At 39.0% G+C, this 25,724-nt stretch overlaps 1 protein-coding gene across 2 annotated transcripts; it reads right to left on the reverse strand.

Annotated features, from left to right (window-relative positions):
- Positions 1–1,269: 1,269 nt before the first annotated feature.
- LOC125258797 (serine protease 23) lies at positions 1,270–12,826 on the reverse strand. 2 transcript variants are annotated; one of them, XM_048175892.1, is made up of 3 exons: positions 12,659–12,826; positions 10,563–10,633; positions 1,270–2,924 (listed from the first exon to the last, which is right to left on the reverse strand). In XM_048175892.1, the coding sequence occupies exons 2-3, from the start codon at positions 10,623–10,625 to the stop codon at positions 1,776–1,778; spliced, it is 1,212 nt and encodes a 403-aa protein (XP_048031849.1). In that variant the 5' UTR covers positions 10,626–10,633; positions 12,659–12,826; the 3' UTR covers positions 1,270–1,775. The 2 variants fall into 2 exon arrangements, with proteins under 2 accessions (XP_048031849.1, XP_048031850.1); XM_048175893.1 differs by lacking the exons at positions 10,563–10,633; positions 12,659–12,826 and adding an exon at positions 5,089–5,507 and having other exon boundaries at positions 1,271–2,924.
- Between the last annotated feature and the right edge of the window lie 12,898 nt (positions 12,827–25,724).

The following is a 25,724-nucleotide window of genomic DNA, read 5'->3' on the forward strand; positions in this document are numbered from 1 at the left end:
TAAAATAGAATTATAATCAACATTTACCCCACAACCTTTCTCTTAATCTTCAGTCTTTATATTAATCCAACATAAAAGAATAAGTAAAATTATTTACAAACAGGTTCTGTAATGTTACCAGTTTGAGGTCTTCATCTATCTTGGAAAAGAGTATGTAACTGTAGAAGAGTGAATTGTATTCTTGGGTAACAGATCCAGATGTATGCACTGCAGTAACATAAACTAAAGGATTTTTAATCTATGCTTTAAATATTTATACCTTAATACTCTGTTCTATTAACTCTCTCAATTTAACAACACATACTACATCTCAAGTCATCGATTTTATCTTATTGCGCTAATCATAGTTCAGAAAAAATAAAAGTATGCTCAACAGACCAAACAGATGTTCAGGAATGAAAATGAAGAAAGCATTGCCCATTTGCCTCTACTTTTAGTCACCAAATAAACTGTGTTAATCTAACGTTACACAAAACCCAAGGGATGACATGAGGATAAAACCCCCATCCCAATTCTAGTTTCTAAAAGTGCAAACAACAGTTTAAAGGGGTGGTATAATGCCACTTTTACATGATGTAAAATAAGTCTCTAATGTCCCCAGAGTGTGTATGTGAAGTTTTAGCTCAAAATACCCCACAGATACTTTTTTATAGCATGTTAAATCTGTCACTTTTTGAGGATGAGCAAAAACCTTTCCTTTTTTTTTTTTTGCATTTTTGTGTGTCCCTTTAAATGCAAATGAGCTGCTGCTCCTACAAAGAGGGCGGAGTTTCAAAAGCTCGTGTTAGTAGCGCCGATTACCTCATGCAGACTCACTGAAAATGTCAGAAACTGTTCAAACCGGAGTCAGACAATGATGGAGAGACTCAAGAAAAGTGACAACATGTAGAATGCAATAGGACGTTTCTGAATGGTTAGTTGATGAATTTATGTAGCTGATGTGGAGTTAACTATCTTAAAGTCATTGATTAGCATATTCTGTCATGATCATCTATAAATCGCTCATGTGGGACCTGTTGCCTACAGAGCCTGAGAATATATATGCTGCATGAAGATAGAACAGGTATAGTTTAGTTAAATTACGGTTATAATTTGTCATGTTGTCATCTTGCTTTCATGACATGTTATTGCATTTGTGTTATGTACTGTATGTTATGCAGTAACATGGCCTCACCCCTTTGTTGCATGTTCTCAAGGGCAGGGTTTATGTAAATTTAAAGGTTAGTGATGTCACCAACCCAGGAAGAAGCTTGTTGTAGTCCCTACCAGCCGTTTGTTGTAGTCCTTAAAGAGAGAATTCTGTAAAAGAAAAAATCTCCCTTTGCATTGAACTTTGAGCGTCATAACTTTGCAGATGTTGTTTATGCTCAAACAGCAACATTACACACTAACTAAAGTTAAAAAAGTGAAATCACCCTTTAAAGCTTCTGTAATGTGGAATGTGAACAAAGCAAGGCTGTGGAGAGAATCACATAAGTGAGATCAAACACTTAGATAAAGATAAATCTACTGGTGTTGTTGACCTCAAAGTCTAAAGCTATGTGTAACGTCGGCAGTACAGCGAGCAAAAACTAAAGGTAGTGGTTAAATAAAGTTCCAGCTCAACCCATGTGAGTGATCAAAGCCTGTGGGTAGCGATCTACCAGCCTTGGACCTTCTTTTGTCTCAGGTTCAGTAGCCACACCCGTAAATGACTGTAAAGTGCAGGTTCCAAAATCAGGCATGTCATATGTTGTCCATGATTTTATATTGTCCCATTCTTCTGTGTCATGTCTTCAGTCCTGATTGCAATCCACTTTATTTCCATGAACCCAGTAACAGATCTGAGCAAACTTCAGAGGAGTGAAGCGAACAGCCACGTTGTAGTCACGATTCTCTCCATTGATTTCCAGCCACTGGTGGCCCGAGAAGATCCCGATGACCTTGCGCTCCCAGCGCTCTAAAGTATCATCCCACACACGTCCGTAAACACCAGAGCCACTCGCACCTGGACGGGCGTCACAGTGCTGGTAGATCAAATCATTGGACTCATCCTCCACTGGACAGAAGCGGTACACCAGTTCCCCGGGCCGGTCACTGTCAAATCCAGAGAAGTGGATGCGTTTACCAGCCAAATTGTCTGAGGTTGGTGCCACGGCCAGTCGCATGAAGGGACGCCGGTGAGGCCAACGCAGCTCTAGAAGTGCGTAGTCAAAATCCATGCTGACCTCTTGAGGACCTTGAATCCAACCTTTGGGAACTCGGGTCCGTTTAACTCTCACCCAGCGCACCAAGGGTTTCTTCACAGGAGTCTGACCCGGCCTTGTACCGTTAACAGACGGGGGGATTAGAAAGCCCACCCTGAGTTTCCTTGCTCCTTTGACGTAATCCTTCCCATCATGTACGCAGTGGGCTGCGGTCAGGACGTGCTGCTGGGACACCAGAACTCCAGTGCAGCCAGTAGATATACGGACGGCTGTGGAGAACGGGTAGTCCAGAAGGAAGTGGTCACCGCGGATGTTAAAGCGTCCGTCTGAACCGTAAATCTGCCGTTTTAGCCGCTTATGTCTGGGGGTGGTTACTTTGGGCTGCCTGAAAGGAAGTTCAGTGTCATTTTCATCCAGGTCAACAGTGGTTAATGTTCGGGAGCCATCTGCATAAAGTGTTTCGAAAGCTAGGTTCTCTTTATCCATGTCTTCTCCTTTGTGGTAGCAGCTCTCGTTGCAGTGAGTAGTGAAGTCCAGCTGAGCTTTGGCGCTGAAACGGGAGCGGGACAGTGGTAGGGTGGCATGAGGTATCAGCGAGGGGAGGTGGGCGTGAGACTGATGGCGAGGTTCTCTCACGGAAACCGAGCTGGGCAGGAGGAGTAAGAACAGCAGGCCAATACAGCAAGGATGGGCTAGACCCAGTGCGCGGTTAGGCACCATGGCTGAGATGTATGCAACCTAAAAGCAAACACAAACACATATGCAAGCATGAAATAAAACTCAAGATGTTTCGCAGATATATAGTCAGAAATGTAATGTCTTCACTCTTAAAAAAGGTTCTTTTTTTGAAGAACCTTTAACATCCATGGAAACAAGGCTTTATAGTGGTAAAAGGTTCTTCAGATTATTAAAATGTTCTTCACACTAAAGTGTGAATGTCAACTCATCGACTGTAAATTGGGGCAAAAATGTTGGTGCAAAATTGTGTAGTGTATTTCAGCCTTAAGAAAAAAAGTATTCTTTTAAAGACCCCCTGTTGTTTATATGTCAATGTTTTTAATATGCTTTAAGACAAACCATGTGCAAATTCATATGTCAACACCATTGCTGAGTATTTTCTCCTTAAAACTGCAGTGAAACAAGACAGTCTCAAACCCGTGGTTTGAAATTGCTGGTGTCTGTGACGTCACAAACTTGTAACCAATCATGTCAATGCGCCAGCGGGCTTTAGCATATCATTAACAGCAAACTAGTCTCGAGAGAAGTCAGGTTATCCAGGTATAGCTTTCTGTTGATATGAAAAATCAGGTAGATTTATGCGGGTGTATGATATATATATTATGATGTTATGATGAACTATATGCCTTTTTCCACCGACGTTCTGAGTTGTTCAAAGCGTTTGTAAGGATACCGATTGTTAGAAAGCAGCTGTCTGACTAAGATGGTGAACGGAACATGGTTTGAATAACATTAGCAACACATTATTAGCTGTTTGATAATATCGTCAAGCATATTAGTTACCGTTTTGTGTCCGATGTTGTAAAGAGCGATACCATTGCACAGCATTTACCTCAGTAAGTTGACCGAGTGGATCTCTGAGCTGGCTTGAGCGAGTGGAGGCTGGGCTAATTTACATATTCATTGATCCACTAATACTAAATGAGGCAAGGGTGTAGATTTAGATTTACATTCAAGCTATTTTAAGGCATGAAGAAGGAAAACATTTTCACAAGAAAAAAATTTGTAAATTAAAAACTTCACTGAAAGTTTTTTTTTTTTTTGAGGGAACCAAAATGGCATCACTGTAAACCCCCTTTTGAAACAATTAATTTTAAGAGTGTCGACTCCTTTAGCTGGCTCTTATCCGTTCTAACAGCACCAGTGGTTTTGGACTTATCATACTGATATCCATCAGCCTGGATAAAAAAAAGTTTGTTTGTTTATCTTTTTTCGTAATGCTTCATTATGTCTCATGCTACGCTCTGTAATTTTTATTGTCATTTTATATTGTATATAATTGTTTTGTTTAGTACTTGTATATGCCCAAAGTGCTGGCTAAAAGTGCTTAATATAATTATATAAATTATCTATATATAAACTATTGCTGTTTATGGCTGGTCATGTGATTTCAACATGGTGGCACCTATAGGGTGAGGGGGGTCACTTCATGTAGAATAAATCAGCTTTTTATGACTGAACATCGCTTGTGTAAATCTTGCAAAAGAAAAAAATGACCAAATTTATATAGGAAAAAAGGCTGAGATACTTATTATAATTTAATTTAACCGTTTTATTTTTTTGGATTGCCTAATCGATCATCAAAAACAACGCGCGACGCACATGATAGCATAATAAAAATGAGTTGAGAAGTCCTAGTTTAAAGTGACATTATCATCTGCTTCATTCATCATGGACACCCATGTGTGACACCTGAGGAATTCCCTGGACACAACCTGTTTCCTATAGCCTACAATATCCCTTTGTCCCGAAAACCCCCAATCTCGTCTTTTTTGTTGTCTTTCACATCATGAATGAATGTCCAACCAGCCCTATCCACGCCTTGCGTTGTTGTTAAACTCAAGGAAAACAAACTGTGTTTACCTTCCCTCACTTTCCCATCGCGCTGTACAAACCAACAACTGCAATGCACTTGCGCAAATGGCAGCCAGGAGATAGTATTCAAAAAACTACACAAAATGAGAATTTTATTATATAAAATACGTTAAATAAAATAGTTTTTTTTAACAACTTGTAATGTTTAGAGGCATCACGATTAAAATGGGGATTTAATTAGCCAATACGTGCAGCCAACAAGAGCAGCAATGTTCGCCACAGCTGGTGTCTGACCGAGTAAATGACACAAAACACTTTCAGATATAACCAATTCGCAGAGGATACTTAACTTCAAGCTGTGTTAATAATAATCAAGGCTTGTTTAAATCCAAATCACATATTCGTCTCTGGAAGTTCACCGGGTATCCCATTCTCCAGGTTTACTCCCATCTCCACTCTGAAGTGCGTGACAGGTCCGCCAAAAACATACACAATCCTTTTAACGCCAGCTTTTCTTCAAAAACTGCTTCTTTTTAAGAGTCCTTATTTCAACATATCAAACGGCATGCTTGCCCTCAGTTGAATGGTGATTGCTGTAGTGCAAAACTGAGGTCGTCCAAACCCAATAACCGAGGCGCAATATTGCGCCTTCCTGCGTGGTCCTAGTGCCACCGTCACAGGGATAAAGGGAAAGATGGTGCGCCCAAAAGCAACATCTATGTGTGAACAGTCTGATACGTGTTCAGCACATTCGTGCGTCATTGTACTAATTCTTTAAATGTAATGACGAACCTTTCTGCTAACAAAGCGTTTATTCTGGGCATGTCTTGGCATACATTAAAATATTCCTACTACAGGTGTTATTAAGCTGTCTATCAAACATAGGTGACAGTCAAGGCAGGCATGTCTTGAGGATATGCATTCCTTCTCAGTTCAGTTAAATTGCACTACATGTATGCCAATCAAAGCAAGTACAAACACATGTACATGTGTTTAGGTAATTCTTTTAGCGTGTATTGGTTATTACGGTGTAATCTTACCTGTTATTGTTTAAAGGGGTTAAAATGACCGATCGTTGCAGGGTTGGTCTTACAGCAGGACACATTCCAGAAATACTTGGGTGTGTTGCAGTCGTGATGGCGTCTTGAGCCATAGTGCAAGCTTGAATCTAACCTTCTGACCTTGATCTTCATCAAGCACTCACACCACTTGCCCTAACCTGCACTCTCATTCTTTCTGTGGTCAAAAGAGTTCCATTTCTCAGATGCATTGCGCAAAACATGGGGCTTTAATGGCTGAAATACACAGCTTTAAATAGTTTCCAGCACTGTGTGTGTGTATGTTGATTAAAGCTAACAGGGAAAAGCGCTTCAATTGCTTCAATTGCTTCAATTGCTTTTGTTGCTCAAGTGCATAACAAAAAGCGTATCAAATCATATCACATTTGCTCAACTAAACAAGCCACACAATGTGCCAAAGTATGCAAGTCTACAGCTTCAGAGTGAAAAATAAATAAAAAAGGTAATTGAGATCAAATTTAAAAGTCGCATTGTGAAATATGGCTACAGTTATGAAATTCAAAGTCACATTGCAAGAAATAAAGGCACACTGCGATAGTCGCAGCTGTAGATATATAAGTTGCAAACACTTCTTTATTCATCTACTTTTTACTTTGAGGCTTCCATACTAAAGTTAATGTTACAGCTGCTTCATTTCCAATTCAATAGATTTTTTTTTTTCACAATGCCCCAGGGCTGTTCTCTCAAGCTGCGGTTTTGCACCAGGATAAGGAATGTTTGAAGTCTTGTAGGGGTTCTGGAGGTCTGTAAATGTCTAATACCATAGCAAAACACTGTTCAGTGATGGTATCATGTACTACATTGAGTGTCACGGTGGGTGAGCGAGATTTGGTTGATGTGTGCTGGCACTGACACGCTGTTCTCATTGTCTGTTTCCTGCTCCCCTTTCTCCTGGTTTTCTTTCAGACACTTCCAGACATATATCTTATTTAACATCACAAGCCACCAGAGACTGGAGTGGATATCATTCTAGCTGACAAGCCACTGATATTTGCTATGCTCTTTCACAGTTAGCGATAAGGGGTTAGGACATTGGAAATGCAGCCTAAAGCTCATTCACTCGACAGGAATCTGCTACCTTGGACAATCCCCAGATCTCTTTACAGTGGGACTCTTGTTCTTGACCTGTCCTGGCTTCATGCCGTGAGGAGGGGCCTTTGAAAGTGTGTCCATTCCTCCAAAACTGATCTTTTATCACCTCCAGCTCCAGCTTCAGTCCTGTGGCTCTGTGGCCTTTTCTCTATTCACCAGGCTGTCTATTTTCAGAACAACTGATTCTTGTCTTCTTTAAGTTTTTTAGACGAACTGAAAAGCCTTTTCACCAGGAACACTGGATAATTTGCAGAGGCTTTGAAGCTTCTTGGAAAAGGGGGAATTCTTCCACCAAAGGAAGCAAAAATGTCAAAGAAGAGGACATTGGGCTTCCTTCACAGACATATACACAACTTTTACCTTATGATGCTTCAGTTTAAAGTCACTGAAGCACATTTTGAAGCAGGATATTGTGGCGTTTGGTACCACTGTGGACTGACATACCTCAAAAGTCACTATTAAAGTGAACACTTTTCCAACTAAATAAATTTTAAGGTTGGGAACCAAGAAGAGGTTACATTAAAAAAGACACCATAACTGAATGATTTACATAACTAATCAGCTCCAGCGGATGGAAGACCTCATTAAAATTGGTCTGAAAGTGTTCCTTTCATTACTATTCAGCGCAAAACATACAACATGATCAGTGAAGTGTGATTTTCAAGCGAATGACTCTTACTCTTTTTAGTAAGTCCAAAATTAACAGGTGATTTTTGAGCTATTGACCATTATGAGCAGATTCTTTTTATTCAAAATCTTCAGATTCACAAGCAATGAAGTCTTATATGCTGGTCTTTTTCAGGGAATGAAAAACACAGTATGACCAGTGAAGTTTGATTTCAAGGAAAGACTCTTTTTAGTGAATCACAACAGTTGGAGTAGAATCTGAATCGTCATATACGACTCCATGAACCAAGAACTAATATTGATGTACTCAGTGTTGGGAAAAGTTACTTTTAAAAGCTATGCATTACAATATTGTGTTACTCACTAAAAGTAACTAATTGGTTACTTAGTTACTTTTTATGAAAAGTAGTGCGTTACATTATTTTTGCTTTACTTTTTCTCACCTGGGCTGGGCTTGCTTCTTTGTTTTTTTATTAACAACAAAAAAAGTTCTATTTTTGGCAAATGTTAAGGGCCTTTACACCAAAAGTGAAATGAATAAGCCTCAGACTGAATGAAATGCATATTTACACCTGCACAGTAGAGGGCGCAGCTCAAACAAATCTTTCAGCTGTGCTGCCATTCTGGATTAAAGAAGAATAGGATACAGAAGAAAGTTCAACACTCTAATTTCTAAATGTAATCTAAAGTAATTTTTGCTTATTAGTTTGGTTGAATTAGATCATTGAAGCTCAGCAGCAAAGACATTGGATAATAAAGTGAGATTAAATACATAAAGTATATTTGTGTAATTTAATATAGTTAATTATTACAGGTTTGCATACAATTCTGAGATTGCATTTCACTCTGTTTTTGTTCTTTTTTTAGGAATACTGAATGTTTTCATGCAAGTGAGATGAGTAAATGCATGTTCGCACTTAGTCTTGAACTACAATAACATCATGTTCACACCGCTCACACGACACCTCTGCACTTTATTTCTCTCAACATGGGGACAGGAGAGCTGTCAGTCAGTAAATGTGAAAAAGTAACTCAGATATTTTGTTGTAAATTGAAAAAGTAATGCGTTACTTTACTAGTTACTTGAAAAAGTAATCTGATTATGTAACTCAAGTTACTTGTAATGCGTTACCCCCAACACTGGTTGTACTTATGGCCAATAAGGCCAAATCAATGTAATTACTTACATGTTATTTTTGAAGATACACTTTGTCAGTGGTATTTTACATTGTTATTTGTTGTTTTATCACAGTATTGACCACTGAAATGGTTCCAGCCATTTGCAACAGAATTGCATTTCAGTTTCTATTGTATTTCTTTCTCAAAAATTCAAAAGAATCATTAATGGAACCATTAAGGAATAGCAATTGGAATCAGAATCATTCCATTTTTTATGTTTCCCATCCCTGATTATAAGTAATGTGTATAGGGGACAGATGATAGCAGACTTTTTGTCTTGGACTGTAAACTGAGAAGCCACAGTAGCTTGAAGAGTATTCAATAACAGTCCCTTTCAGGGGGCCATGCTTTCTTCTCTGGAATACAGGAATAAAGACCCAGGCTTATTCAGTGCCACTCCTGGTAATTGCACTTTGAATGTATGTATGAACTCTGTCTTACATACACAGGTGTGGTTAGTGCACAGATTCAAATCTTTTATAGGGTGCAGTACAGAAGTCCCATTCTTTCCCAGCCCTTAATTCCCATCACACTGAGGCTCAGTGTACAGTAGCCATCCAAGCAAATAAGTATTGTTAACAAGATCAGAGACTCCCTCTGTACTCTTTAATCCATTAATTGACTTCTGGTTCAACTCAGTGATTTGCACTCACAACAGTGGAAAAAGCTTTTCATAACAATAGTCATTGTGCTTGACTCGTTTCCACAGCATACTGCCAATCAGAGTCATGACAGATAACGTGTGCATGGACTACATCAACAAGATCTGTTCAAATGTATGTGAATGTTTTCACTATTTTTGGACCTTGATCATAAAATTGTATGCATAATAATTATAAAATGGCAAAAATGCTAAAATCAGAACTAAGAATTGCCCACCAGAAGCCATGGTTATATGGAAATGCATCGCCTTCATGAATTAGACCAAACCTAAACAATGTAGCTTTTTTGGTGTCCAACATGGCTTTTTTAAAAATCTTTTTTTTTTTTAATTGTACCTCATCAATATGTCAGACACCAGATGAGCACCTTGACTGTCCTTTGTGTCTTCAGCTGTTCCCCTTCAGTGGGTCTGACTTCTCCTCTCCCACAACACAGCTGTCCACCTTGACTCTGATCACTACTGTGCTGCACAGTTTCTTCATTCTTCTTCTCTAACCTCTTCTGACAAACTCTATCTCTCCCTCTCTCATTCTGTACTCCCCCCCTCCTCATCTCGCAGGCTTGTTCTCCCCGGGAGCTCCAGAGGGGTATAAATGCAGCTCTGCTTCCCCACAGTATGAGCTCATTCCCAACTTGGCAGCTCGGGGGAGTGAGCGGAAAATCGACACAAAAACACATAATTTGCAAAAAAGTCGAGGAATGCAAAACAAAATATTCTTATCGCAAAAACATTTAGAGGGACCATGTAACTGGCTCCAAACACAGAGTTGCTCTGTTCTGTTGAAATAAAATGTTAATAATAATATGTTTTGAACAACTTTGTGATGATAAGCCACTATAATGTTTAAGAGCTTTGGTCATACAGACAACCTGGAATTTGCCTGAAATTTATTTGTGGTCATTAGAAATCTTTAGAGAAATAATTCAAGATAATTAGGATCATAAGAAGTGTCCTAAAATGAGATCCAGACTTTTTAAACAAAGTCTCATGGCATAAAAACTGAGAATGAAGTTTCTTAATTTGATTAATTTGTCCATTTAGGAACAAAAACAAGGAAAGAGAAGCAATGTGACATCCACTGTGCTGACATGGTGGAAATGAACACATTATTACCATGCTGGAAAATTATTCTCATGGTGAGGTATGAAGCCAAGAAAAAGAGACATGTTTTACTGAACCAACCTGCTGTCTGCAGAAGAAATGTCTTGCTTCTTGAAGTCCTACATAAATGTTTATTTTTCCCATTGCAGTAGCTGTGGAACAAAAAACACATTCCATGCAACACTTCAAACAATAGTTCACCCAAAAATGAACATTTTGTCATCATTTACTCTCTTCCATGTCATTCCAACTCTGTATTAAGAAATATGTTAGGCAGACTGTACAATCTGCTCTTTTCTATAAAAGCAAATGTAGGTGGTTGCTTCAAAAAGAACAAAAAAGCACCTTGAAAATATTGTAGACATTTCAAAATTAACTTTCTTTCTTTTTTTCTAACTTCTTTGGACAAACAAAAACAGGTGAAAAATGTTGTCTCTTGAAGGCAAAAATGCATACAGGTTTGAAATGCCCACATTAAGCATCATCTCAATCTTTTGTGTTAAAGGGGACCTATAATGCCCATTTTACAAGATGTAATATAAGTCTCTAGTGTCCCCAGAATGTGTCAGTTCAAAATACCCCACAGATCATTTATTATAGTTTGTCAAATTTGCCCCTATTTGGGTGTGAGCAAAACACACCATTTTTGTGTGTGTCCCTTTAAAGGTGCCCTAGAACTTTTTTTAAAAAGATGTAATATAAGTCTAAGGTGTCCCCTGAATGTGTCTGTGAAGTTTCAGCTCAAAATACCCAATAGATTTTTTTGAATTCATTTTTTTAACTGCCTATTTTGGGGCATCATTATAAATGAGCCGATTCAGGGCTACTGGCCCTTTAATTCTCGTGCTCCACGTCCACGGAGCTCGCGCTTGCCTTGAACAGTGCATAAACAAAGTTTACACAGCTAATATAACAGTCAAATGGATCTTTACAAAGTGTTCGGCATGCATGCGTCGGATTATGTGAGTATTGTATACTGTTATATTGTTTACATTTGATTCTGAATGAGTTTAAGGCTATGCTCCGTGGCTAACCGCTAATGCTACACTGTTGGAGAGATTTATAAAGAATGAAGTTGTGTTTATGCATTATACAGACTGCAAGTGTTTAAAAATGAAAATAGCGACGGCTCTTGTCTCCGTGAATACAGTAAGAAACGATGGTAACTTTAACCACATTTAACAGTACATTAGCAACATGCTAACGAAACATTTAGAAAGACAATTTACAAATATCACTAAAAACATGGATCATGTCAGTTATTATTCCAGACGTTACTGGCTGCCCTTGTCTAATGCCTTTCATAATGTTGGGAACATGAGCTGGCATATGCAAATATTGGGGCGTACACCCCGACTGTTATGTAACAGTCGGTGTTATGTTGAGATTCGCCTGTTCTTTGGAGGTCTTTTAAACAAATGAGATTTACACAAGAAGGAGGAAACAATGGAGTTTGAGACTCACTGTATGTCATTTCCATGTACTGAACTCTTGTTATTTAACTATGCCAAGATAAATTCAATTTTTCATTCGAGGGCACCTTTAAATGCAAATAAGCTGCTGCACCTGGCGAGATGGTCCTCACTGCAGAACACGAGATCCAGGGGGCGAGGTTGGATCCAGATCCAACTCCTCCCACTTTACATCCCTAAACCTACCTGTCTCCACCCCCCGGATCTAAACCTACCCGTCTCTGCCCCCTGGATCTCGTGTTCTGCAGTGAGGGGCTACTGCTCCTGGCTGCTTTCCAAAAGAGGGCGGAGCTTTAACAGCTTGTGCTTCGGTTGCTCAACAACAACAAAGCTGGAGAATCTCACGCAGCCAAAATGACGATTGTCAGTAACGGTGTTCAGCCTTTCATTCTTTACAAGAAAATATCTCCCTTTGCATTGATCATTGAGTGTCGTAACTTTGCAGATGTTGTTTATGCTCAAACAGCAACATTACACACTAACTAAAGTTAAAAAAGTGAAGTCATAATCAACCACTCCTTTAAAAATTAAACCAAATTGAAAGACACGAGAGTATGACAGAATTTTCATTTTTACATTTTCATGTTTGTTCATCCACTGTGACTGAAGTTCTCAAATTTCATTTTCAGCCGAGGATACTGAAACATGCAGAATATTTAATAGAAAGCTGGTCTACACTAATGCCTGAAAATAATGTACACATACCTGAAAGTGATTATTGCTGAACATCAAGCCCTGAGAGGAGTTGAGTAAAGGATTTGGCCATGTTGGAGATTCCCATATAATCATAATGTCAGGACTGGCAGACAGAGACAGCTGTAGAGAGTCTGATGTGACTGCTGTGCAGATGTTACCACAGACACACTCCAACACTCATCTGGACGCCTGACCTCGTGAAAGGACTCACAAAGTAATGGCCACTTTAAAGTTCTCCACGTCAGCCCTGCGCGAATGGGTGCTGTTTTTCAAACCATTTTAAGTAAGAACATTTATATATGCCATAAATATTGCACTGAAACACAGAGGTTTTATATCAGCACAGTGAGATGATTGGGAAAAAGTCTTTCCAAACAGCTGAGAAAATAGAAAATTCTGCCGTAATCATGGCAGATTAATGCACATATTTGGGATAATAGTTCTCCACATTGGGTTCATTTATGGTTCAGACTATGGGAAGGAGGATTATGAGAGGAAGAAAAAGGATTAAAAAAAGAAAAAGAGAATAAATGAATTTCGCTGTCAGTTCTCTGAGTCAATTTCAATTCACTCAGATACCCAGAGCAATATCTGAAAAAGACTTCATCCAGTCACACAGAAAATAAATGAAACAATTACACTCTTTCCCACGTGGAATGAAAGGCCTGCTTTAAATATCATCTACATTTTCATTTTCAACATTAAACTAAATGAAAAGTCTTTAGCAAACATCAGACATACAGAGTCTTCTGCCTTCTTCTGCTCCTTCCACAGAAACTGATAACACATTGAAAAGCAATCAGTTAAGCTTATTGCTTTAACACTGCATTATTACGGTCATGTGGGGGACAAGAGCAGAAATCAAGATGTCTAAACCTGTGTTCAGTTATGACAGACAAATGGACACAGGAAAACACAAGTTAAAAAACAGAAAGAAAAATCTGCTCTGAGGCGCTCTATAAACAATCCTAAATATTTGTGGTGGACCTCATGGTGAACTGCTTTGCAATGCTTCTTTGGCTCTCGCACATGTATTTGCTCTGTAAGCACAGGTGATTATCAGACACTGACTGCCAGGATCACCCGTTCTCCAGCAGTGGCAAGGCCAGAAATGTTAAAGTGAGTGGACCTTGGTGAAATAGGGTGGACCTCAATGCCTACTCTCAAAGCTTAGGTTTCCTCTGGCCACAGACTTAAGACCAGCATGTAATTTTCTCACCCAAACCACAGCCTGCTGCTTCTCATTGCTTTTAGAGGGAAAAGCTGCTCATAACTGCTGGTCTATCAGTTTCTCTGTAACAATAGCATATTGGCAATTTGGCAAATGATCCAGTGCGTGTTTGCACTCTTGAGAGCGTCAAAGGTTTCTATTTACAAAGTGTTTTTGCAGCACTTAGTAATGTAGCCAATCACAAACATATCTATTGATATCTTGAAAGCAATGGCCAGTTAGAGGTGTTTAAGTTAGAATTTGCTTAACGCTCAAGTTTTTGTCCAGCATTGAGTTCTTGCACGCTCACAAATCATCTCATTATAACAAAGTGTAGACATTAAAGGTGCCAGCGAACGTTGTTTTACAAGATGTAATATAAGTCTAAGGTGTCCCCTGAATGTGTCTGTGAAGTTTCAGCTCAAAATACCCCATAGAATTTTTTTTAATTCATTTTTTTAAATGCCTATTTTGGGGCATCATTAGAAATGCGCCGATTCATGCTGCGGCCCCTTTAAATGCTCACGCTCCCCGCCCACGGAGCTCACGCTTGCCTTAAACAATGCATAAACAAAGTTTACACTGCTAATATAACCCTCAAAATGGATCTTTACAAAGTGTTCGTCATGCATACTGCATGCATGCGTCGGATTATGTGAGTATTGTATTTATTTGGATGTTTACATTTGATTCTGAATGAGTTTGATAGTGATCCATGGCTAACGGCTAATGCTACACTGTTGGAGAGATTTATAAAGAATGAAGTTGTGTTTATGAATTATACAGACTGCAAGTGTTTAAAAATGAAAATAATGATGGCTCTTGTCTCCGTGAATACAATAAGAAACAATGGTAACTTTAACTACATTTAACCGTACATTAGCAACATGCTAACGAAACATTTAGAAAGACAGTTTACAAATATCACTAAAAATATCAAGTTATCATGGATCATGTCAGTTATTATCGCTCCATCTGCCATTTTTCGCTATTGTTCTTGCTTGCTTACCTAGTCTGATGATTCAGCTGTGCACAGATCCAGACGTTAATACTGGCTGCCCTTGTGTAATACCTTGAACATGGGCTGGCATATGCAAACATTGGGGGCGTACACCCCGACTGTTACGTAACAGTCGGTGTTATGTTGAGATTCGCCTGTTCTTCAGAAGTCTTTTAAACAAATGAGATTTATATAAGAAGGAGGAAACAATGGAGTTTGAGACTCACTGTATGTCATTTCTATGTACTGAACTCTTGTTATTTAACTATGCCAAGATAAATTCAATTTTTAATTCTAGGGCACCTTTAAATAAGAGATTCAATGTGCAGTGTAGACAGCTTCAGTGATTATAACTAGAACTTTGTAAGATCCCGTCAACGCGATGAGTGACAGCTTTTTAGTAATTTTATAAAGGGAAAGCTCTTTGCATGCTTTAGTTGATATATAATCAGTTCAGAATTTAAAAAAATCTTTGGTTTTTCATGCTTGACCAGCGGCCACTTACACGCTTCAAAGTTCGGGAGTGGCATCTGTATGCATTTGAGCAATTATTGTTGTCATGTATGCATGATTTTTCTCTTTTTTTCCACAAAAAAAAAATGTTGTGTCTCATTTGATTGGGTGGACCAGCAACTGGTAGGCTATATTGTAAAAGGACAGTTCACCCAAAAATTAACATTTTGTCCTTATTCATTGTCCTCTTGTTCTGAATTTGTATGTTGTTATAATATTTCTTATTTCTTATTATTTTAATTTAATGAGTGAATAATGAATTAAAGTTGCCATGAAATCAAAATTGAAATTTTTTGGCTTTTAGTATGAGTATGTTAGCCTTATTCTTATCTATAAGCTAATGTGCTCCAAAACAATGACAAAATTCATATTTAGAAGATATGCATGTTTAAAACTTAGTCTCTCACTTCCGCCAATATGGATCAATGATTTTGATGATATCACCCTACACTTCAGCTTCTTATCAGATTTTCTGGTCAACCAAATGCTCTCTAGAATTGAAAGCGTCCCGTCCCCTACATCTTAAATAGATGCTGAAGTTGTGGCTGAAATCGGTCACTTGTTCACACATTTACTATTTTCTACATGGTGAATGGCGCAAAGTGCACTATATAGGGGATAGAGAATGAAAGTCTGGTTTCACATTAGTCTCACACAAACCACCGCAGCGTGCACATAGTCTGCTCTGGTCCAGAGACACAATAGCACAGAGCGGATGATATGCGTGAGTTGGCGCAGACCACAAAACGTATCAGACCCATGTGAATTCTTCACAGAATGCTATATTTTAAAGCGATATAGAGAAGGAGAAATGGTTAGACATTAGAAAGAAACTGAGGCTTTACCAAGCTCAACAGCTCTGGCTGAGCTGTGAAATAAACGAAATGCTATTGGCTATTTTAAAAAAGGGGAGGGGCTGTTCTATATGCCCCTCCCTGTCTTACTGTTTCAGTGGATATTACGTCAACACATTGAATAATGCTGTACGACAAAACTAAGCTGAATAGCGAACTGGGTTGTGTTGGGAATTGATAAGAATGACAATAGCAATTTACAAGCCAACCATGACAACTGGGAGTGACAGGAGGAGCAGGCTGAAAACCTCTTGAGGGAGCAAGATCTCTGTCTTTGCAAATGGATTGTTCTAGAATGACTGTGGAGTTAGTCATTCTAGAACAATCCTAATGCATAAAAGAAAAGTACAATATAAACCACTGCTCATGATCAGAGCGGTCTGCCTGAAATATGAAGCAGAGTTTGAGGCCAAAACTTCAGTTTTCAAAAATATATTCCTTTCTCAACCTCCGATTTATTTTCTGAGCTGTCAGAATTAATATATATCTATATATACAGCATAAGCTCATGCATTAGCAAGATGACAAAGAGACAAAGACTTTTTCATATCCTATGTTTCTAATGTGATTTCTAATCCAGCACAGAGACACGTTTGAGCCTCCCTGTGCATTGCATTTGTCTGCACGACCGCAGTTTTCCTTCACCACATCTCAAACTAATTACCAGACGTACTTCACAAGCCAAACAAACTGCAGTCTGCGTTTCGTCTCTGATACTGCGTAATGAGACATTTCCCCTTTGACACTTCGCAACAAAACAAACACAACTACTTTCCCTTGTATGTTCCCTATAGTTCTAATAGGTGTTGTGGTGCCCTTTTTTTTAAACAGACATCACATATCAGTATAAAAATATTTAACCATTCATACTGAGTAGACTTAGATAGACTTATTTGTCTTCATTCAAAATGATGCAAATCTATTCAGTTCTGCTACAATGTTTGAAGCATTTAGAGCCCTTAATCCTGCCAAAATTGTGAAACAGGAAAAAAAATGCAATAGTTGAGAATGGATAGGACAGTTTAATGTTTTTTTAAGAGAGAGAGAGAGAGAAAAGAACAGTGAGTCGGATGGAGGGAAGAAAATGTGGCTTCTTTTCCTGCTGCATTCTTTCCTTCATCAGGAATTCTCTGAGGTTTTGGCAGGCAGCTTTTATGGTGTCTATCTCCTTTACTTGGGGAAGGACAGATTGTATGTAGAGTGCTGGGATAACGGTGCAGGACACTGAACTGTAAATCAACATACAACCTCTCTTCTCCATCTATTCATAAATAACAGCCATAAGACTGGGTCAAAGCAACCTCACACTCCTGGTAATAAAAACAGCTCATAAATAATATTCTCGGATTACACATGACCTCTTCCAGATTTTGTTTTAATCTTCTTTACTAATCTCACCTTTGGTATTTCAATATATTTCAAAGAGCCCTGCCCTGACATGGTATTTTATCCACTTCTTTCCCTCCGAGGTGGATTCCAGTGCTGTCCCGAGAGCATCATTCCTCTGGGGCATTAGCACCAGCAAGACCAGGCTCATCACATCAGCACTGTTAATGCATGTCAGTGTAGCAGAAGATCCATGCGCGATCTCAAACATTTAGTGTCTGGCCAAAGAAAACATAGGGGAAAACATCATCCCTGTCCATGACAGCAGGAATCTATCTGAGAGAAGCTTATAAAAACAGAGCGACGGTGCTATAAAAGAGTGGATTGTGACAGCGGGTTTGTACCAGCAACAAAACCAACATCCCATCCTCGCATTAATCTGCTCAGAATAGCCACATTTGACACCAGCTCTGTGCTCTTTTCAGGACATAAAGTATAGAGAGAATAAGCTTGTTACAAGACAGTTACACTTGCACAAAGAGACTATGGGAATGAAGCTCTTTAGGGTCTTCCCATACTTCACAGCTGAAGTGAGAAAGCATTTTTCTACACTGCAGAAATTTTTTGTCAGGCTGACTAAAATGTGCTTCATGTGGTAAATGAATTGGTTTATTCTAATGTTTCATATAAACCTGACTACTGGTTGAATGTAAGTTTGTATATTTGTTTTATTTGTTTATATATATATATACACCGATCAGGCATAGCATTATGAGCACTGACAGGTGAAGTGAATAACACTGATTATCTCTTCATCACGGCACCTTTTAGTGGGTGGGATATATTAGGCAGCAAGTGAACATTTTGTCCTCAAAGTTGATGTGTTAGAAGCAGGAAAAATGGGCAAGCGTAAGGATTTGAGCGAGTTTGACATGGGCCAAATTATGATGGCTAGACGACTGGGTCAGAGCATCTCCAAAACTGCAGCTCTTGTGGGGTGTTTCCGGTCTGCAGTGGTCATTATCTATCAAAAGTTGTCCAAGGAAGGAACAGCGGTGAACCGGCGACAGGGTCATGGGTGGCCAAGGCTCATTGATGCACGTGGGGAGTGAAGGCTTGCCCGTGTGGTCCGATCCAACAGACGAGCTACTGTAGCTCAAATTGCTCAAGAAGTTAATGGTGGTTCTGATAGAAAGGTGTCAGAATACACAGTGCATCACAGTTTGTTGCGTATGGGGCTGCATAACCACAGACTGGTCAGGGTGCCCATGCTGACCCCCCGTCCACCGCTGAAAGCAAAATAAGGGTCTTGTTTAGCGAAACAATATTCGATTTTCTGAAAGAAATGGTAAAACAACAATGTCGGACGATTTTGAAGTTGAGAAAATGAGATGAATTTTTTGCCCTACCGCAGTACTTCCGCCTACGTCAAGCGTGACCTTTCCATTGTGATTATGTAATGCGTGGCACATAGCAGAGCAAGTGCAAGACGAGCATTTGTGGTTAAAAAGTATATACATTTTTATTTTATTTTTTTTTAAATGACAGCGTTTCGCTAGATAAGACCCTCATTCCTTGGCTGGGATCGTGTAGAGCCCTTTGAAGCTGCATTGAAACTGTAATTTGGACCTTCAACCTGTTGTACCCTAGTGAAGTCCACTACATGGAGAAGAATCCTGGAATGTTTTCCTCAAATACCTCAATTTATTTTCGACTGAAGAAAGAAAGACATAAACATCTTGGATGACATGGGGGTGAGTAAATTATCAGGAAATTTTCATTCTGAAGTGAACTAATCCTTTAAAGGTGCCCTAGAACCCCTTTTCAAAAGATGTAATATAAGTCTAAGGTGTCCCCTGAACGTGTCTGTGAAGTTTCAGCTCAAAATAACCCATAGATTTTTTTAAATTAATTTTTTTAACTGCCTATTTTGAGCCATTATTACATATGCACCGATTCAGCGTGCGGCCCCTTTAAATCTCCCGCTCCCCCGCGAGCTCTCAACTGCCTTAAACAGCAAACACAAAGTTCACACAGCTAATAAAACCCTCAAAATGGATCTTTACAAAGTGTTCATCATGCATACATCGATTCCTGTGAGTATAGTATTTATTTGGATGTTTGCATTTGATTCTGAATGACTTTAAGGCTGTGCTCCGTGGCTAACGGCTAACGCTACACTGTTGGAGAGATTTATAAAGAATGAAGTTGTGTTTATGAATTATACAGACTTCAAGTGTTTAAAAATGAAAATAGTGACGGCTCTCTTGTCTCCGTGAATACAGTAATAAATGATGATAACTTTAACCACATTTAACAGTACATTAGCAACAATGCTAGCGAAACATTTAGAAAGACAATTTACAAATATCACTAAAAATATCATGTTATCATGGATCATGTCAGTTATTATCGCTCCATCTGCCATTTTTCGCTATTGTCCTTGCTTGCTTACCTAGTCTGATGATTCAGCTGTGCACAGATCCAGACATTTTGCCGTAGTCTAATGCATTGAACATGGGCTGGCATATGCAAATATTGGGGGCGTACATATTAATGATCCCGACTGTTACGTAACAGTCGGTGTTATGTTGAGATTCGCCTGTTCGTCGGAGGTCTTTTAAACAAATGAGATTTATATAAGAAGGAGGAAACAATGGAGTTTGAGACTCACTGTATGTCATTTCCATGTACTGAACTCTTGTTATTCAACTATGCCAAGATAAATTCAATTTTTCATTCGATGGCACCTTTAAGGGTCATGCTCAGTTGAAAAAAACTCTTTAAACATAGGCTACTTAATCTAAAAATTGAATCATTCTGACTTTTGAGTTTTATTTTTTGTTTTATTTTTTTGTTTTTTTAATGAAACACAACAAAGTTAATTGTTCTTGCCTGACATCAAACCTGATGCTTGCTGCCATATTTCAGAAGATTTTTGGTAAAAAAACAAAAAAAACAAACATAAAAAAGGCTTCAGTTTTGGTCCCTTCCTCATACATAAAGTTTATTCAGAAATTCTCTGATTTTGAGTTCAAAACAACAAAGGGGTGAGTAAAAAAAAATGATCTGAAAACAGTCCCATGACTTAGTATTTTAACAGTGCTCTGGGCCTGTAGTGCATGAGGTGTTGGATTTTTAAACGCCCCATAAGTCATTAACAGCAGCACAAATGTGCCACACACAAGAAATCCAGTTTCTCTTGTGCAACATTTAAGCTATATGACGCAAAGATGTGCAATAAATGTCCCGCACTGACTTTCTGTTATCCTCTTGTGTATCAAACTTCAGCTCAGAGCTGTAAACAGCGCTCAGACTCGAAGATCAGTCCCGCTGCTCTTTAATTAATAGCATGAGAGACCGAGTTGAGATGATACACAGACTGGGCTGCAGCTGCGTGTCCTCTTGTTCAACCTCTATCTCTCTGACTTGTCCGATTGAGTACAAAATCCAGTATCCCAAGAGAAAGCCTAGTCTCCCTAATACTCTGCCAAGCACAGGCTAATACATCCTCCTTCACAATTTTCCCCGGCACATCCCCAACACCGAATTTCCAGAGCCAACAGTCTCCAGCATGCTGGAGAACAAGAGCTCCAACATATTTAAGGATGAAATCCAGCTCTACTACACCTTCTACACGTATATGAGAAATTATGACGATAAATGAATCATCTCCAGGAGTTTTAATATTATATACTGCTGCCAGTGTAGTGTCTGGATTTATGATGAAGATCTGGAGCCAGAGAGCCAGTCTAAGGCCAATAACTGTCAGTGAGGACCAAATGTGAAAGCAGCTGTTATTATGCAATACTTTCTAAATGACCCACAGCAATCGCCTCAGGGTGGCTGGCACAACCTGGGCAGGTTGTAAACTACTGACCTCACAGGTACAATCCCATCTGAAGACTTCCTAAGCCAATCTACAGTGAAGGTGTTGCAGATTTATGTGCATAGTTGTCCAGGGTGTTAAGTGAAGAGGACGCTGAAAGCTGTCAAACTAAACTTCTTCCTCCAGTGCTGAAGCATAGAAGGAATCTTTTGCCAGAAAAAAGGAATAATCTGGGTTAAGTATGAATTAAGAAAGCATTAGTGGCAAGTTTCTCTTGCTCCTCCTTTTCTTTAAAAAAATAAAAAGCAAAACATCTGGGTTGCAGAGAGGCACTAATAATGTAGAAAAGGGGCCACAACATTGAAAATACTGAAAAGCCTAAAACAACTGTAAAATTTTCTTCTTCTTTTTTTTTTTTTGTAATCTACATTATGCAGACTACTGAGTTGAACCTGTTCAACTTTTATTGAACCCGGAATATTCAGATGCTTCCTATGATTTTTTTTGATCTGTGACTTGTCCCCATTATGTATGAGTGAGACAAAAATAGTCAAAATATTTATCTAAAACCCTTGTTTAAAATAATCAATAGAAGCTGATATGTAGAATCTGACAATATAATAAGCTTGGCAAAAAATTGACAGCACAGCACAGAACAAACATCAGAATGCAGAAAATTGCAGAGTAGAGCCTAAAGCAGAGTTTGGGAGATCCGACAGCGGAGTTGATTTATAGCAGGGCGTCTCTGCTCTTTATGACCATGCTACAAGGGCTTCCCCTGCGGTTTTTAACAGGCAACCGTAATGGAAGCCAACACCTTCAGAACAGCTGAACACCTGTCTAAGGTTGCACACATCTGTGGGCATCCTTGTGAAGGTTTGTGCATTGTACACAAAGGGATAAAGGGAAGGATTAATTCTATATCCTTGACCTTCAATTTACTTCAAGCTCATAATTCCCCCAAAAAGCTTCCATGAAACATTAGATTGAACCATGGACTTTCCTCATCTTCTTGGATGCCGATGAACATGAACTTCTGACATGTTCTTTCAGTGGATGTTCTGCCAGTAAATGATAAAGTGAGCTCAATTTTCCACATCAGTCAGGAGGCTGGTCTGGACAAGTTTCACAGTACCCAAACAGAATCCCCAGATGTAGAATAATAAAGTGTGCTCATATATCTCTAAAACATTCAATATCACACGAACAAGTTGATATTCAGATAAATGGCATGATTGCAAGTGTGATTTTGTTTTAATAGGACAGTTAAATAAACAAACTGTTTATATTGAGTAACTTACATTTTAGACACAATAATGTCAGTTTCTTTGTGTTTTTTGCTCCTTCAAGGAACATTCCATCGAAGTTCCGAAGAGCCAAAGCAGAGTCGACCTCCATGCACATCTCAGAGGAACAAACAGTTGTGGTGTTCGCTCCTACGCAAATGAATAATAACGAAGCGAATGATTCAACGACACACTCAAACATATCATTTGTTTGCAACGTGTGTGTAACGATTTATCCTACAGAGTCGGAGGAAAAATCTCCACCATTAATAACAGATAGACAAGAGCCCTACTTGCTGGAGTTCGCAAAGACAGACAAGCGGAGTGATACAAACAGTGAAAAGTCAGAATTCTTGGAATGTCGCATGACCAATCACTTTCGAGGACCGGAACTAATTGTTTTATTATCTATTCTATGTTATAAGGAATAATTGATGATGGGCCGTTGAAAATAATGCACACCCGAGGAGGTAATGTGGCCACATTTAATGTCAGTGTGTGAACAAAAGGCCTAATCAGATTAATTTATATTAGTATTCTACATTAATTTTTTTTATAAATAGCAAACTACACCAGACTATTATGAAACTGATTAACACATTACTTTTAATATGGTGGGAAAACTGCAGAGCTTCCATTACATACAAAGGCAAACATTAAAAAACATTAACCGCAAGCATTAAAGACATTAAAGAGTATAGACTGAACACTGAAAAGCTGTTTTGTACACATCTTCAGTGTATAAATCAAACACAATAGGAACCAATTAAAGCTTTGATGAGAACAGAAACGGCATGACGAATATCAAGAACAAAAAAACAAGGAGACTGATGTTGTTGTGACAGAAAGTGGTGGGAGAGATTGAATTAATATCATCTGCTGGGTATGTATAGGGAATTTTGTACAAAATTCCTTACTGGGCATATGAAGCACAGATGAGCCTATATTCAAAGCAGAAAGACACACCGTGAACTGAATGCAAAATGTTTATTCTTAGGACAATGAAAGGCAGTGTATTGATCTCTATCTGTTTCTCTTTGACCTTTTATAAAACATAAGATAAAGAAACTGAATTTTTGCTGTTTTCTTCCTTCATTCTTGATCCAACCTATGTTTTTTTTCTTTTTCATTTTGGCTGGAGCTGCAGGTACAGAACATCCGTGGAGCCGCAGAATGCCTAAGCGAGTCCAGAAAGCTCTCAGCACTTTGTAATCCTTCAGCTCTTTTCCTAATGACTGACCTTAAATCCTCAGTGTTGTGAGAGATATTGTGCTGTGTTAAAACAGCAGGACATCATGGAAACATTAATCCTTGTTACCCCCCCACCCCACCCCACATACAGTGAAATAAAATGTTTTTGGATTGTTAGTCCAGCAGAAATTATACTTCTAGATGACCTGTAGCAGTCTTGTGACCACCTCCTGTGACCTAAGTCAACAGATTTCAGCACACAGCTGGTTCACACTTGCTTTGGCCATGCAGCAGATGCTTGGTGAAATCATTTAAGTGCTGTATTAAATGTCTTAAGTAACAGACAGAAACAATATCCTTCATACGCCTTTTGAATACACTGTCACATACAGGGACTTATGGACTTTTAGTGCTGGATGACAAAATGGAATGACAGACTCCAGTGACCTGAGGGTTGGCAGGCCACTTGGTTCCCGAAAAAACATCTCATGGTTATACAACGTGAGAAATAATTCAGCAAACTCTCTCAAGTCAGAATGTACTGCTCCAAACAGGCCGCCATAAATCATTCTGCTCACAGATGGAATTAGTCCTCACGTACCACATCTAAAAGCAAGACGTCATATTAAGTCAATGTGTTTGTGTGTGGCAAACTGCTTTCACAGATTGGATGAATCCACTTTAAATGCTTGAGAAAGATTAGGAAAGAGGAATGCAAACAAGCACACAACACAAAACTTTATGATAAACATAGCAACTGAGCTGATGTTTGGTTAAGGCATGTGTCTGTATATTTTGTTTAGAGGAAACCAAATGAAGAGTTATGGATGGTGGGGGATGTTTTTGTTTGCAACTCAGAGATGATAAATGCAAAGGATCCCCTGACAGTTACAATGAGGTATAAAGCCATAAAGAACAACTCACAATTACATTGATTTTAACAGCTTCAATTTTGTGGTTTTAATAAATTCTAAACATGTAGATTACAAATGTCTGAGGCCACTAGACAGGAATAAAACAAGTGACTGGCTGCATCCAGATATCCATACTTCCCTGCTATATAGTAGGTGAAAAACAGTATGTGAAAAGAGCAGTATATCCGAATTTATTCATGAAAAAGTAGACAAAAAGTACCCGGATGACCGAGAAGGTGCTCACTGCAGAGCAAATGGGTGGAGCTTACGTTGGCTCCCCCTCGATAGATGTCCAGCGAGGAGGAGCGAATGTACAACCACACCCTAATCCTGCCCTAACCCTACCCACAACTCTATCTCTCCACCCCATTCGATGTCAAGAGAGTAGGAGCTGGCCATCATAGACTCTGCAGTGATTACCACTTGGGACACTTTACTATCCCATGAGGCCACGGGAGAGAATTTTTGAATAGCTTTGAAGTTATCATAGCCTTGTTTCCACCGAAATTCCCCAGAACCATTTGTCCCAGGAACTTTTTCCCCCAGACCTATTGCTGTTCTGCGTTTTCATCTTGTTCTAAAGTACCATGAAGATGACGTAGGAATGCGCGTGACTTTCCAGTTCCCGCTGGATTTCGTCCTCCACATATAAGCTTAATAAAGCCTGAACCTTGACGTCGGTCCATCTGTCGTATTTTTTAAACTCCATTGTTGATTGGAATAGCAAACAACTCTTACTGCACCCACCGCAACAGACTTGCCGGTTGAAATAAAATGCTGGCGTGGAGTCAACCAATCAAAATGCTGCATGAACTCAACCAATCTGCATGTTCAGCACCCAAGTCCCACCCCCGAAAGTTCCTGAACTTTGAAAAAGTACTACCTTGCGAGGGGGAAATTTTTTACCTGCGGTTGAAACACACCGAGTAGAGGAAATTTCCTGCAGTGGAAA

Source organism: Megalobrama amblycephala, linkage group LG23 (assembly GCF_018812025.1).
Source record: "Megalobrama amblycephala isolate DHTTF-2021 linkage group LG23, ASM1881202v1, whole genome shotgun sequence".
Lineage (NCBI taxonomy): Eukaryota > Metazoa > Chordata > Actinopteri > Cypriniformes > Xenocyprididae > Megalobrama > Megalobrama amblycephala.

Coding starts and splice junctions, on each gene's coding strand:
- LOC125258797 (XM_048175892.1), bottom strand. CDS start 10,625: ATGGGAAAAATAAACATTTATGTAGGACTTCAAGAAGCAAGACATTTC. Junction 2,925..10,562: donor ATTTCTTCTGCAGACAGCAG/GTTGGTTCAGTA, acceptor GTTTGCTTTTAG/GTTGCATACATCTCAGCCAT.